Source organism: Engystomops pustulosus, chromosome 2 (genome assembly GCF_040894005.1).
Source record: "Engystomops pustulosus chromosome 2, aEngPut4.maternal, whole genome shotgun sequence".
Taxonomy (NCBI): Eukaryota; Metazoa; Chordata; class Amphibia; order Anura; family Leptodactylidae; genus Engystomops; species Engystomops pustulosus.
The window spans coordinates 198,853,716-198,867,688 of NC_092412.1; the positions used below are offsets into that span (position 1 = coordinate 198,853,716).

The 13,973-nt window shown below is 39.9% G+C and overlaps 1 protein-coding gene across 2 annotated transcripts in view; it reads left to right on the forward strand.

Moving 5' to 3' along the window:
- The window catches only part of MED14 (mediator complex subunit 14), a 35,200-nt gene extending 21,890 nt beyond the window's left edge, over window positions 1-13,310 (forward strand). The window contains exons 24-31 of one of the 2 annotated variants that reach the window (XM_072137797.1): window positions 947-1,072; window positions 5,228-5,410; window positions 5,811-6,046; window positions 6,196-6,375; window positions 8,406-8,513; window positions 9,008-9,133; window positions 11,725-11,914; window positions 12,489-13,310. In XM_072137797.1, the coding sequence (XP_071993898.1) occupies window positions 947-1,072; window positions 5,228-5,410; window positions 5,811-6,046; window positions 6,196-6,375; window positions 8,406-8,513; window positions 9,008-9,133; window positions 11,725-11,914; window positions 12,489-12,562 (1,223 nt within the window). In that variant the 3' untranslated portion in view covers window positions 12,563-13,310. The remainder of the gene's footprint in view (window positions 1-946; window positions 1,073-5,227; window positions 5,411-5,810; window positions 6,047-6,195; window positions 6,376-8,405; window positions 8,514-9,007; window positions 9,134-11,724; window positions 11,915-12,488) is intronic. The other variant, XM_072137798.1, reaches the window with a different exon arrangement.
- The last annotated feature ends 663 nt before the right edge of the window (window positions 13,311-13,973 follow it).

The following is a 13,973-nucleotide window of genomic DNA, read 5'->3' on the forward strand; positions in this document are numbered from 1 at the left end:
ATAATAATAATTTATATAAATAACAGACTATACCAGTGATGGCTAACCTATGGCACTGGTGCCAGAGGTAGCACTCAGAGCCCTTTCTGTGGGCATTTAGGCTATCACCAGAGATGACTCCAGGTATCTTCCTGCAGTCCCAGACAGCCCAGGACTTGCTGTGCACAGAGCTATTTTAAAGTGACAGCTCTACCTGGGACTATTTTCTGCTTTATTGGTGTCCTCACGGTGCTGGTATCAATGAAAACTGTGACAGAGAAGGGAGTATAAATCACAAATTAAATTTCTGTGTTGGCGCTTTGCGATAAATAAGCGGGTCTTTGTTGTAGTTTGGGCACTTGGCCTCTAAAAGGTTTGCCATCACTGGACTATACCCTCCTGCAGCGCAGCCTCATTTTGAATACAGAAGAGCCATGACCACTACCAGCAGACATTGGTTAGGAAGGGAAAAATAGTACTGTATCAGATCTTTTTTTTAAACTCCAACCTACAGTTTTCTATTTACATAACATAGAATACTTACACAAACTTTAAGGAATTCTCTCAAGACACCCCATAAGGAAATTAAAAAAAATACCCTCCTGCAGACACTCACTTGATGGCTATGGCACCCGGTCACTGTATGGTGAACACATGTTGTCTCGCCACGGCGAGCGGCAGCTTGTCTTTTTATGGAGAGGAGTTGAGAAGTGCTACTTCCAGGTCCCGCCGGGAATGTGGCCTGAGAGAGTGTGCAACATTCAAGGATATACTCCACAATGAATACTTTGATAATGTAGAAAACAAACCGACAGCTTTAGGTACAGTCTAGAATCTGATGGGGACAGGCACCCATATGCTGCTTGATCTTAAATAATTGGGCTTTTATCCATGATCAGATTTTCTTTTACTACCTGCAAGTAATGATCTGTAGTAATGTAACCTGATTTCCCATTGGTTTCATTAGGAAACTTGCAAAGTTCTCCTAGCGGAGCACTTAGAGCGCCTTCTCCTGCATCATTTGGTCCCACACAATCTCCTTCTTCCCTTGGGATCACAATGGTTCCAACGCCTAATTTTGCAAGTCCTCACGGTGAGTATGTGATACTAAATTTTTTCATTGCTGATTTTATACCGCATTTGGTTATTATGGTAATTAGACTGGTGAATTCTCATTGACTCCGTTTTGGAGGAATTGTGTTGTGTTTTTTTTTTTTTTTTTTTGTGAATGGTTTATGTAATAAACATTTTTGATGATGAGATTAGCAGGACATTTGTAAATATACTGTGCAATCACTGATCACTTTGTCAAACGTTTAATCGGCATTAAGGGAGCTTATATTTGTTATATTTGTGTTTTTTTAATTTTTTTTTTCCAGTCCTTCAATCATAGACCGTATAGTCTTCAGGAAAGGATGCAAGAAGTCCCTTTTTTCCACACAACAGTGCTGAACTGTTATTTTTAGTGTCAAACATATATATATTTTTTTTTTGTGGAAAAGAAGGTACTCCTTGCATCATATGTTACTTAGATACACTGAGTCTGGTACTGAGCGCTGTGGTCGGTCCATGAAACCTGACTCTGAACAGACAAACCACATGTGTCTGAAGCAGCCCTAAAACTTTTTTTCTCTCTTTACGTTTGGGCTGTAGTGTAAAGAAGTAAGACTGGTGCCCTACTGTTTTGTATGCCATGCCCTGCCATGTTGCACTAAAATATGTAAAGACACTGATGCGTAGGTGTACTGGCATCCTGCTGTTTATTGGCCATTTGGGGATAGTGGTAGTCGGTTTCTTGAACATTTGTCATATCAAGAGGATTTTCTATAAATGACTCTGATGGGTGCGGGTCCCACGTCTTCAACCCACACCTATTTTCATAATGAATTACTTCCCTTTCTTTGATAGATGCAGTGGCTTGAGTGAATGTAGAGGGGATTTTTTTTTAAACCAAAAGGAGCTATTTTAGACCTTCACATGTCATTTGAGGGGGAGAAGCTGAAGCATGAAGGGCCTCTGGTAAAACACCCAGGAGCCCTTCAGACTCATAATTTAAAAAGTTTATTTTAGAAAGGTGGAGGCAATGAATAACATATATAAGAAGATTAACACCGTCACAGTGACTGGATATACGAGTAATTGTCGCAATTTTACCCATGCTCGATTTTGATGGCAGATTTCATTTACGTCTAATGCTATATTTGTTTGTTATGCAATCTGCTGTGTGCCTTGAGATAGACTTATTTCCCAGTCACTTCTTTCCATATGTGTGATTTGTTGCTGGACATGATCAGAATACTTTTCAGCCTCAGTGTTAACCGGGATGTTTACATTCACTGATCCATAAGGGACAGCTCAAGTTAGCATCCACTATATAAAGTGTATTAGATCTGTGTCATCAGTGCAGTGCAGGGTGGTGAAGCTGAATGGGGTAGAAAGTAACAAGACAATAATAACACTGCATCCTGGGTAGGTGAGTAAGTCACTGGATACAAGGTGTTCAAGTGTAGCAAATACAAAATAAAAGTCCAACTCGCCTCTCCAAAGATCAATAGTGTCCCTGGTGCACAGAGCAAGCTCTGAAAGCCTCTCAGGATGAATATATAGAGAAAAAAATGTTCTCCAGCACTTTCATGGTATGCATTAAAGGATTTAAGTCATTTAAAATCCACAATCTGGTAAAGTAAAATGGATGCAGTCAACAGACCTACTCGTTTTGTCCAACAGAAGAACAAAAGCGTAGGACGGTTGTATTAATTACATTTTTCGTGATTGTAGATTTTAAATGGCTTCAACTTGGGAAGCAAATGTTACATGGGTTGTCTGATTTTTCTGGGGCAAAACTGGTGCAAATGTTTGAAAATAAGAAAAAATAACATTTCTGCCAATTATCTAGATCCGCACTGGTACCTATAATAGTGTGTGACCACTGATGTATTTGTATAGCAGTATTTTGTATAAGCAATCAGACCCCTTTTGGTTAGAAGACTCTAGGATGCCTAAATAAAATGATATTTGTTTTATATGTGTGTGTTTATATGTGTATATGTGTGTGTGTATACAATCTTGAAGGAGGGAGCCACAGCACCAGAGGTCAAAATTCAAAAGGGTTTATTTATAAGTGCATCCAAACATGATGAGCGCGACGTTTCGATTCACAATGAATCTTTATCAAGCTTGATAAAGATTCATTGTGAATCGAAACGTCGCGCTCATCATGTTTGGATGCACTTATAAATAAACCCTTTTGAATTTTGACCTCTGGCGCTGTGGCTCCCTCCTTCAAGATTGTTAACCCCTGGTTTCCGGCATCAGAAACTTGGGCCGCGGGCACCACCACAAATTGATCCACTTCACAAGAAGGATTGCTGTCCTACCTCTCCATTATGTGTGTGTGTATCTCATACATACATATAAACATACATACATACCTATTCCTTTAGAATGCTTTTTTATGGGTATTAAAAGATAACAAAAGTATATAAATTTGGTATCTTCGTCATTTTACTGACCCAAAGTATGAAGGGGATGTGTAATTTGGTCTGCAAAAAAAGCAAAATGGGAGAGCCATTTAAACAAAACCCTAACGAAAATTACGCACTGCATTTGGAATTTTCGGTACATTTTAAGGACTCTTAATTTATCCCGCCGAATACCGTATAAGCCGACCTGAATATAAGCTAAGCCCCCTAATTTTAACACAAACATTCCCTCAGTATATAGCTGGCCAGACCCAGCCCAAGTATATAGCCAGCCAGCATTTCCCCAATATAGCTATCCCCAGTTTGCCCAATTCATAAACAAAAAGTCATTACTCGCCTCTCTGACGCAACCGCAGATCTTCTATTCTTCGGTCTGGCCGCGGCAGGTCCATGTGACACTCCGGTGCACAAGCTTTGATGTCAGCCGCTGCTGCTGGTATATTGTGTGCGTTGGCTACCAGACAGAATGAGAATAGACCTGCAGGCATGTCAGAAAGGTGAGTATTGAATGGTACAATAAGAAAGTTATGGTTTTTAAATGTGGGAATTTAAGAACAGAACTGAAACGGGCATTAACCCCTGCTTTACTATAAGCGTCGAAGAAAAATGATGAAGAAATCCTGGAAACTTTTGGAATTTTATGCCGTGCAATTTGCACCTGGTGACAAATCTTTTACATTATTATTTAAATTTGTTGACATTTTTTACCCAATGTACTTTTCATTCTGCTTTGATTTATTAACGGCAAGTTTAATATTGTTTTAAATTCTAGTTGTAAAATTCTTCTATTTACAGCTTTGTGGCCTTTACTTTTTCTGCTTCTAAAGGGGCTTTCTATGAGGGCCCGTCCTCTGGCACACCCCCCAATCAGCTGTCTGAAGATGTTGTAGTGTTCAGACAAATACAAACGCCTTTTAAGGCCCCATGCACACGACCGTATAAAAGCGGACGTATATACGGCTGGAATACAGCACCATGCATTCCAATGGGCAATAAAAATATAGCATGTCCTATTTTCTACCTTATTTCCGTTCTGTACGGCCCATAGAAGTCAATGGGAACGCATAAAATATGGGCTTTGGCAACATTCACACGGACGTATATATATGGATGACGTATATACGCCGTATTTATGTCCCCCATAGACGCAATGGCCTCACAGGTGCCGACATGTGCCCGCCGTGCTACGGTATGGCTGGCACACGTTCGTGTGACCGTAGCCTTAATAGGTGCTGCATACCTCTGTGCACAGTATGCTGCCGTATATACGTGCAGTATCCAGAACCAGTGGGAGGTGCAATCTGTCAGCCATCCATCATTTGCCAGCCCACTGTATTTTATAAGGATACTGTGCAATACGTTGCCATACTGTTGCAATATGTCCCATATTTACAGTCAGAATACAGCCATATATACAGAACAGAAAATACCATACGATCATGTGCATGACACCTATTGGGTGATATATTGGCAATCGCTCTACAGCATCAGCTGGTCAGCGGGGTTGCAGGTTGTTGGGCACTTGCCAATTTGATATTGATGACCTCTCCTATAAAAAGAAGTCCTCAATATTGTAGTCTAAGAAAAAAAACTTTACTTTTAAAGAAACTTTATATTCCTAAATGTGCATTTTGTTAAATTTATTCTTTTACAAAATCTGTAGAACTTTATTGTTTTCAAAATACCAGTTTTATCAGTATAATATCCCTTCAAATATATCATAGAAGAGGAGGTGATGTGACAATCTCATTTTGCAACCTGCACAGGTGCGTTAGACCCTAGTTCTCCGTACGCCATGATGTCACCCAGCCAACGTGCAGGCAATTGGCCAGGGTCTCCTCAAGTGTCTGGTCCTTCTCCAGCAGCACGCATGCCTGGAATGTCACCAGCAAATCCATCTCTTCACTCTCCTGTCCCTGATGTGTCTCACTCCCCTCGAGCTGGAACAAGTATGTTGTGGTTCCAATCATGCTCTCATTTAGTGATTCTAGTTCATCGCTCTTTTAGAGATTACGCACAAGATTAATTCTTTTTTTCTTTTGAATTTTGATTTGGCAGCCAATGTTTATGGCATTCACAGATTTCTAGGATGTAAGAAACGCCATTGAGCCTTCTGGTTCATTGCACTTGGCATAAAAGTATCAATCCCTCCCTCCTATTATTTAACATATATACCAGTTTTAGCACATGATCCTGTGGGCTGGCTAATCTTACGTTTACTCACGCTTTCCTTTCTTGCATTAAGCCATCAAATTATGGCAAAAAATAGATCATTCAAATATTTAAATACATTCTCAATTCTGCTACCTCAACTTTTAACAAAAAGTTACTTTTTCTTTCTTTTTGTAGGCTCTCAGTCTCTGCCAACGAATATGCCTCCACCTCGCAAGCTACCTCAACGACCTTGGGCTGCATCTATCCCTACAATCCTCACTCACAGTGCCTTGCACGTACTTCTTCTACCATCTCCAACACCTGGGTTAGCACCAGCACTGGCAGGCAGCTACCTATGCTCTCCTCTTGAGAGGTTTCTAGGCTCTGTAAACATGAGGCGGCACCTTCAAAGGATAATCCAGCAGGAGACTGTACGTATTCATTCATGCATATTAGGTTCTATTCGAGTAATGTTTTTTTTGTGCTGCTAAAATACATATATATTTTTTAAATTAAAGGTTAAATTAAGATTGGATGGTATTGTATATAATGTGTTCATATTTTATTTTCTTCCTTTCAGCTGCAACTTATAAACTCCAATGAGCCAGGAGTCATTATGTTCAAGACGGATGTCCTAAAGTGTCGGGTGGCACTTAACCCCAGCACAAACCAGACACTTCAGCTGAAAGTGACACCTGAAAATGCTGGTCAGTGGAAACCAGACGAACTGCAGGTCCTTGAAAAATTCTTTGAGACCAGGGTATGTTAGTTGATATGTATGTTTTTATACTTAGAAATCATGGGTTAAAATTTCTTATGAAGACATTTGAAACATGTCCTATTGTTTCTTTCAAATGGCTTTAAAGGATCATTCACAATTTTAATGTTAATGGCCCATCCTTAGGAAAGACCATTAATTTTTGATTGGAGAAGCTGCCGCAGGTCCCAGCATGGCATAGAGCTGGAGGCAATAGGCAGACTTATTATGGTGGAGAAGGCCTTAGAGAACTCCATCTCTGTCGCTGTCTGCCTCATTTACTATTGTCTCTGCCGCAAAACCGACAGATACTACAGCTGAAATCTCCTCCAGGTTAACCTGGCGGATGTTGTGTCGGAAGCATAGGTGGGGCAATTTTGAAACGGACATTTAACCCCTTGGCGCTCTGTGCTGTACTAGTACGGTGAGGGCTCCTGCGATTCGCACTCAGCGCAGTACTAGTATGGCGCTGAGCCGATGCCGATTCGGCTCTGATCTTGAGCCCAGTCAGCATCGGGAGTTGCGGGGTGTCAGCGGTAATCTACCACTGACATCACTGAGTAACACCCGCGGTTGGAGAAACCGATATTTAATTTATAAGCTGCGTGACATTAAAAAATTATGAAAATGTAAAGCAGGCATATGGGAAATGTTATTCAGCAACTTATTTAGGTGGTAAATCTTTTTTTTTTTTTTGTAAATAAACTCATCAGCCACCATTTACCACTAAAATGAAATACAACATGTGAGGAAAAACAATCTCAATTGCTTACCATATAAAGCGACGCAAGTCAGAATACAAAAAATGTGCCTTAAGCTATAAAGTGGCTCCGTCCTTAAGGGGTTAAAAAGCTAGTCTAAATAAATTTCCCCCCAATGTGCTCTTTATTAGTATTAAATGTGATACCATGGTACTTTATTCATCCCCGGGGAGGATGGAATTCTTCTGTACATAGTGTCCCAGGAATTGTTACACAAAGTTATAGATGGGCTTAACGTTACATACATGCACAACTAGAGGCACCTTCTTACATGTTGCTAATTTCTTAGTCGCAAACAAACATAGTTGGAGGACATTGCGTTACAGCACAATACAGGTTATCGTGACTACATTACCTATTCGAAACAATTATGGTATGACGCTAGTTACAGTAACAAATAGGCACAGGTTAGACAGACATGCAAAGGGGTTAAATACAGTGCCCGTGCGGCACTAACGGTAATTGTGGTGAAACAGTGGTTTGCTGATGTTAGTTTGACTGGAAGAGACCCTGCCCATAGCTTCACTATTGCCAAGTACTGGTATTTACAGTGTACCTGTCAAGGCGATTTGGGACTCAAAACCGCCCACAGGTTCTTAAGGATCGTTGGTTTAGTGCACCAAATTGCTCTTTATTAAGTCCCTCTGTGACTGCTTTTAAAATAAACGTTATTCTCATCTCTGTCCGCCTTCCGTGCGCCTGCGCAGTGAAGCTGGCATACTTCACTGTGCCTTCACAGCGCGCATGTGCCGTAGCTATAGCATTTGCGCCATGAAGCTGTGGAGTAGTGCCCGATCTTCATTGCAGAACATAAAATTGTATAACTTTTCAACTCCACACCGTGATTTAGAGCTCTGCTTTCTGACATTCGATAGGAAGCTTCATTTTATGCTTCCTGTGGCTAAATAATACAGAAAGCTTATTGGAAAATTGTACAACGTTTCTTTACACAAACAATATAAATGATTTGCTGAAAGGGGACAACCCATTTAACCTTTTCCCTGTGAATCTCCACTTTGATGTCAGGCTGTCTTTCATAAAAATATATAGGTTTTAGCGGTGCATACACTTTTTAATGTGTTGAGTCGCCAGAATTTGAAGGTTGTTACCATCTAGACCAAAGCTGTCTGTTACAATCTCGATTGACCCCAAAGGAAGATTTGATGTTTATGTGCAATCCCATCTATGTCTAAAGACTATTTGTTTGTAATGTATACAATCCATACAGATAATATTTTATTAATACATATGTGGTTTATTTTTCTTCTTTAGGTTGCGGGTCCCCCATTTAAAGCAAATACGCTAATTGCTTTTACAAAATTATTAGGAGCGCCAACGCACATACTCAGAGACTGTGTACATATAATGAAGCTTGAGCTGGTAAGAAATAAATATTTTCCTATGTTACTTGGGCAAGCAAAAACTTTTATTCTTTTGTCTGATTTAGGGTTTTTTACAGTCTTGTAAAATATTCAGCTTTCTAAATTGCCTTTGGATGATTTACAGATTGAAGGTTACTTAGAAATGGCATCATTGTAGTTCCTGGTCTATATTTGGTATTTCCTCCTAGCTGGTCAGCATGCCTACATTCTTGTGTAGAAACAGAGAATAGTTATTATTGTACTTTTGAGACCTGTTCCTCAAAGAGATGTCCAAATTTCATATTGTATATAATATGAAATTTGGACATCCTTTTGATGAACAATGGGTCTCAAAAGTATTAAAATAACTATTCTCTATAGAATAATCATAGATGGATAGATGTAATGCAATCACAGGACGGAAGTGGACAAATGTTTCATTTTAAAGCCCTTACATTTTTTAGATATGTAATTTTTTGGTTCTGTTGCTAACAACTTCTCCTTCACTCAAAGTTTCCAGATCAAGCCACACAGCTGAAGTGGAACGTGCAGTTCTGTTTGACCATCCCACCAAGTGCCCCACCAATTGCTCCTCCAGGCACCCCGGCTGTTGTCCTCAAATCTAAAATGCTGTTCTTTGTAAGTATAACATTTTTTAAGGTGATGACTTGTCATGAATAAACACATGTGGAATTTTATACATAACAAAAAAGTTTGAAACTGAAAATGTCTTATATTTTAGCGTCTTCAAAGTAGCCACCTTTTGCTTTGATTACTGCTTTGCACACTCTTGACATTCTCTTGATGAGCTTCAAGAGGTAGTCACCTGAAAAGGGTTTTCATAAACCTGGGCTGTGAAGTTTAATAAATGGGATTTCTTGCCTTATAAACGGGGTTGGGACCATCAGTTGTGTTGTGCAGAAGTCAGGTGGATACGCAGCTGATAGCCCTACTGAATAGACTGTTAGATTTTTGTATTATGGCTAGAAAAAAGCAGCTAAGCGAAGAAAAACGAGTGACCATCATTACTTTAAGAAATTAGGGTCAATCGGTCCTAAAAATTGAAAAAACCTTGAAAGTGTCACCAAGTTCAGTTGCAAAACCTATGAAGCACTACAAAGAAACTGGCTCACATGAGGACCACCCCAGGAAAGGAAGACCAAGAGTCACTGGTTACAGAGGATAAGTTCATCAGAGTCACCAGCCTCAGAAATCTCAGGTTACCAGCAGCTCAGATTAGAGACCAGGTCACTGCCACACAGAGCTCTATTAGCAGACACATCTCTACAACAACTGGTAAGAGGAGTCTGTGTGCAGCAGCCTTCATGGTAACATAGCTGCTAGGAAACCACGGATAAGGAGAGGCAACAAGCAACAAGAGACTTGTTTGGGGTACAGAACACAAGGAATGGGCTTAAGACCAGTGGAAATCTGTGCTTTGGTCTGATGAGTCCAAATTTGAGATCTTTGGTTCCAACCACTGTGTCTTTGTGTGACGCAGAAAAAGTGAACAAGTGGACTCTACATGCCTGGTTCCCACAGTGAAGCATGGAGGAGGAGGTATGATGATGTGGGGGTGCTATGCTGGTGACTCTGTTGGGGATTTATTCAAAATTGAAGGTATACTGAACCAGCATGGTTACCACATCTTCTTGCAGCGGCATAGTATTTCATGTGGTTTGTGTTTAGTTGGACCAATATTTATTTTTAAGAGGACAATGACCCCAAACACACCTCCAGGCTGTGTAAGGGCTATTTGATAAAGGAGAGTGATGGGCTGCTAAGCCAGATGACCTGGCCTCGACAAGGTAACCAGACCTGAACCCAATCAAGATGTTTTGGGGTGAGCTGGACCGCAGAGTGAAGGCAAAAGTGCCAACGAGTGCTAAGCATCTGTGGGAACTCCTTCAAGACTGTTGGAAGACCTTTTCTGGTGACTACCTCTTGAAGCATTCAAGAGAATGTCAAGAGTGTGCAAAGCAGTAATCAAAGCAAAATGTGACTAGTTTAAAGAACCTAGAATATAAGACCTATTTTCAGTTGTTTCACACCTTGTTGGCACTTAAGTATATTATTCCCCATGCTCATAGTTCATTCATAGTTTTGATTCCTTCAGTGTAAATCTACAATTTTAATAGTCAGGAAAATACTGAAAACTCTTTGAGAAGGTTTGTCCAAACTTTTGGTCTGTACTATACACAGGGAGGGGCAGGATGAGTCATTAACTCCTGCTGCTGGTCCCTCCTATTTATCAGTATAGGATCTTTATTTACATGTCTACAGAGAGTCTGCACACAGCAATAAAGGAAACATCAGGGATGATGAATGAATTGGTGAGCATTCAGGGAATATTAAGGCAGTTAAGTCACATATGCATTGTATGTTCTGGAGTGGCCAACTCCTTTAAAGATGACTAAATCTGTAATTGTCTTATTGTAGCAGTACTAACTGGTTACTCTGGTTACTATTTTTTGCCTTCTTTGCCATTCTGGTTATTATTTGATCTAACAGTAGTTCCCTGCTTCCCTTTGCATCTTTCTGGTTTTACTTGTCACTTGTCAAGAGGACCTGTCACCCAGGCTAAACACTCTGGGAGCTGCTTACTAAAGTAAGCGACTACCTGGCCCTACCACAGGAAAAGCAGTGTTAAACTGCTAGCTTTTTTGGAACATACCGATGAAGCTAGCAAACACTGCACAGCCATAGCCCTCCCATGAGGGGCCGGAGGTGACTGCCAAGCTTCATGTGGCAGTCACCGCCTTCTTGGACCACCCCCTCATGAATACACCGGAACACTGTAAGCTTGGTTTGGCGTTCGGATCATAGATGTACTGCAGTGTTTCCAGTGTTTCTAGCTTATCGGTATGTTCCGGTAAAGCTAGAAGTTTAACACTGCTATTCCTGGGGTAGGTCTAGCAGCGGCTTACTTTAGTAAGCAGCTCCTGGAGGGTTTAGTTGGGGTGATGGCTCCTCTTTAAGATCTTTTTTTTTTTTTTTTTTAATCGGCACAGTGTCCGGAGCGATCCATTTTGCCAACTAATTTTTTTTTTTTTTTTTTAACATTTGCTACGTTATACCGACACCTCCTATTTCTACAGAATGACTTAACCAAATGAAACCCCAAAAAACACGATTTATCTGGTTAATGCTGACACTGTAATCTTCCATTGTCTGATTTTTCTAAATTGCTAGTTTGGTTTTACATTATAACTCTGTATAATTGTTTTTAGCTTCAGTTAACCCAAAAGACTTCGGTGCCTCCAGAGCCAGTTAGTATTATAGTTCCCATTATTTATGATATGGCGTCAGGAACAACTCAGCAAGCGGACATCCCCCGTCAGCAGAACTCCTCAGTGGCGGCTCCTTTAATGGTCAGCAACATTCTGAAGAGATTTGCAGAGATGAATCCTCCTCGTCCAGGTTAGCCATATGCATGTGTTTATTATGCAGTATTCATGACCAAGTTTACAAAGATTCTGTATAAGGATAAAGTGATTTGAACCAATGTTTCTCCACTTGATTGGGAGTCTTGATTTTAGATCTAGTCCACACTTTTCTTGTGCCTGTAGGATGATGCTTCTAACATTTTCTCCAGGGATTGTGTATAGGGCGCCCACACACATATTACCTTTCTGTGTGTCATATTGCATTTCTGTGTGGTAAGTCTGCAGTGTAATACCGTAGATGACAATCCCATACACACATTGCAGTAAAATGATGCAGTGCAAAGATTGAGCTCCACTCTCTGCTGTAACAAATCAGAAACCAGACACTCATTTAAAAAAAAAAAAAAAAACAATGAAAATTTAAGGTGGTCAAAAAAATTTTCTCCATGGCCTGATCCTCTGTTGTTTCACATGTGGGCAAGCCTCATATGGAAAGGTAGTATAACCCTGCAGATAATTTAGTCTCTTCTGTTCTAGGCCTTGATGTACGACTCTAACTGGGAATTTATCCTGCGCCCTGTTAATACTCTGCCCTTCTCTGTCCACAGGGGAATGTACTATATTTGCTGCAGTACGTGACCTTATGGCTAATCTTACACTGCCACCTGGTGGACGACCTTGAACACTATTTACAAGTCGCATGGATTAATATTATTTCTTTTAATATATTTTTTTTGTTCAGATGAAAATATGGATTGGATAAAGGGACAGTTTACCTTTTTGATATTTTTGTCTGTATGAACATTGACACAAAAAGCTGGCAGATATTTTTCAAAGATGCACTTCACCAGAAATTATATATAATTGATCAAGAAGTAATTTTTTTTTGTATATTGCTGTTGTATAGTGTGTTTTGCTATAACTCATTTCAAGTTATGACAAATTAATATTCACCTCCCAGGAACACGTTTAATATTCTGTTTTATAATGAATGAAATATGAAAATGCCAAACCTTGTTTTTTGGAGTTTTTTTTTCTGTAAATGTGTTTTCTTTGGTGTAACATTTTTTTATATAAAGAAATGATTTGTCATTTTGAATACTGTAAAACTGTGACAGACTTTATAATGAAACTGTATTTTAATATGACCGCTTAAAACCCTAATACAAAAGCATTTGGATGTGTTGAGAACATGTCCTCAAAAAAGCAATATTTAATAAACTAGAAGAAAGAGAAATATCTTAACATCTGAACAACATTCTTAAAAAAAAAAAAAAAAAAAAAAAAAAACTACCAATGTCTTCAGGAAAAAAGGATGCATTGTCATTAGACTTAAAGTTCAACAATTCTGTGTTTTTACTGTTCCATTATAATGTAGGCGGTGGTCTTCCATAACAGATTCCACGGGGGAAATAAAAGATATAATCTTGTGACAATGGTATCTAAGGTTACTTGCAAAACTGGCATTTGTAAGCATCTGAGCAACTTCAACATGGGCTCGATGAAAGCTGCAACTCATGGGTGTTCCTAATGATTAAAGAGAGTGGACGCCACCCAAAACCCTGGGCATCCACGTCACCTTGGGGGGTTTTTTTTCTCTCCTTTTTTTTTTTTTTTTTTTTTCTCCTTTTCCCTTTCCTCGCTTTCCATCCAAGTCACCTTGTTGATACTCATGTGGAGTAAAGGCTAGCCTCTCTATCACACAGAAAAACTTTTGAATAAAAAGTGATTAAACGGTACTAAAGAGTCACAGCACACAGTTTCATCATAGCTTTCTGTCTATGGGCCTGCTTACCTGTCATGCTGATCCTTGTCCATCACCAAAAGCAACTACAATAATCACTTCGGCATCAGAACTGGGTCATGGAGTAATAAGAGTGCGGCCTGGTTTGCTGAATGACTTTCTGTTACCTCTAGTAGACGGTGGGAGCACGCGTGGTAGCCGAAAGCACCATTACATGTGATGCTCTGATCAGTATTCTGCTGGAAAACCTTAGGTCCTGACATTCATATGAAGGTTGCTTTGACAAATGCCACTTGCCTAATATCGAACTGAGTTGTGTCCTGCCAGATATACCAAGAGGTGTAAGCCG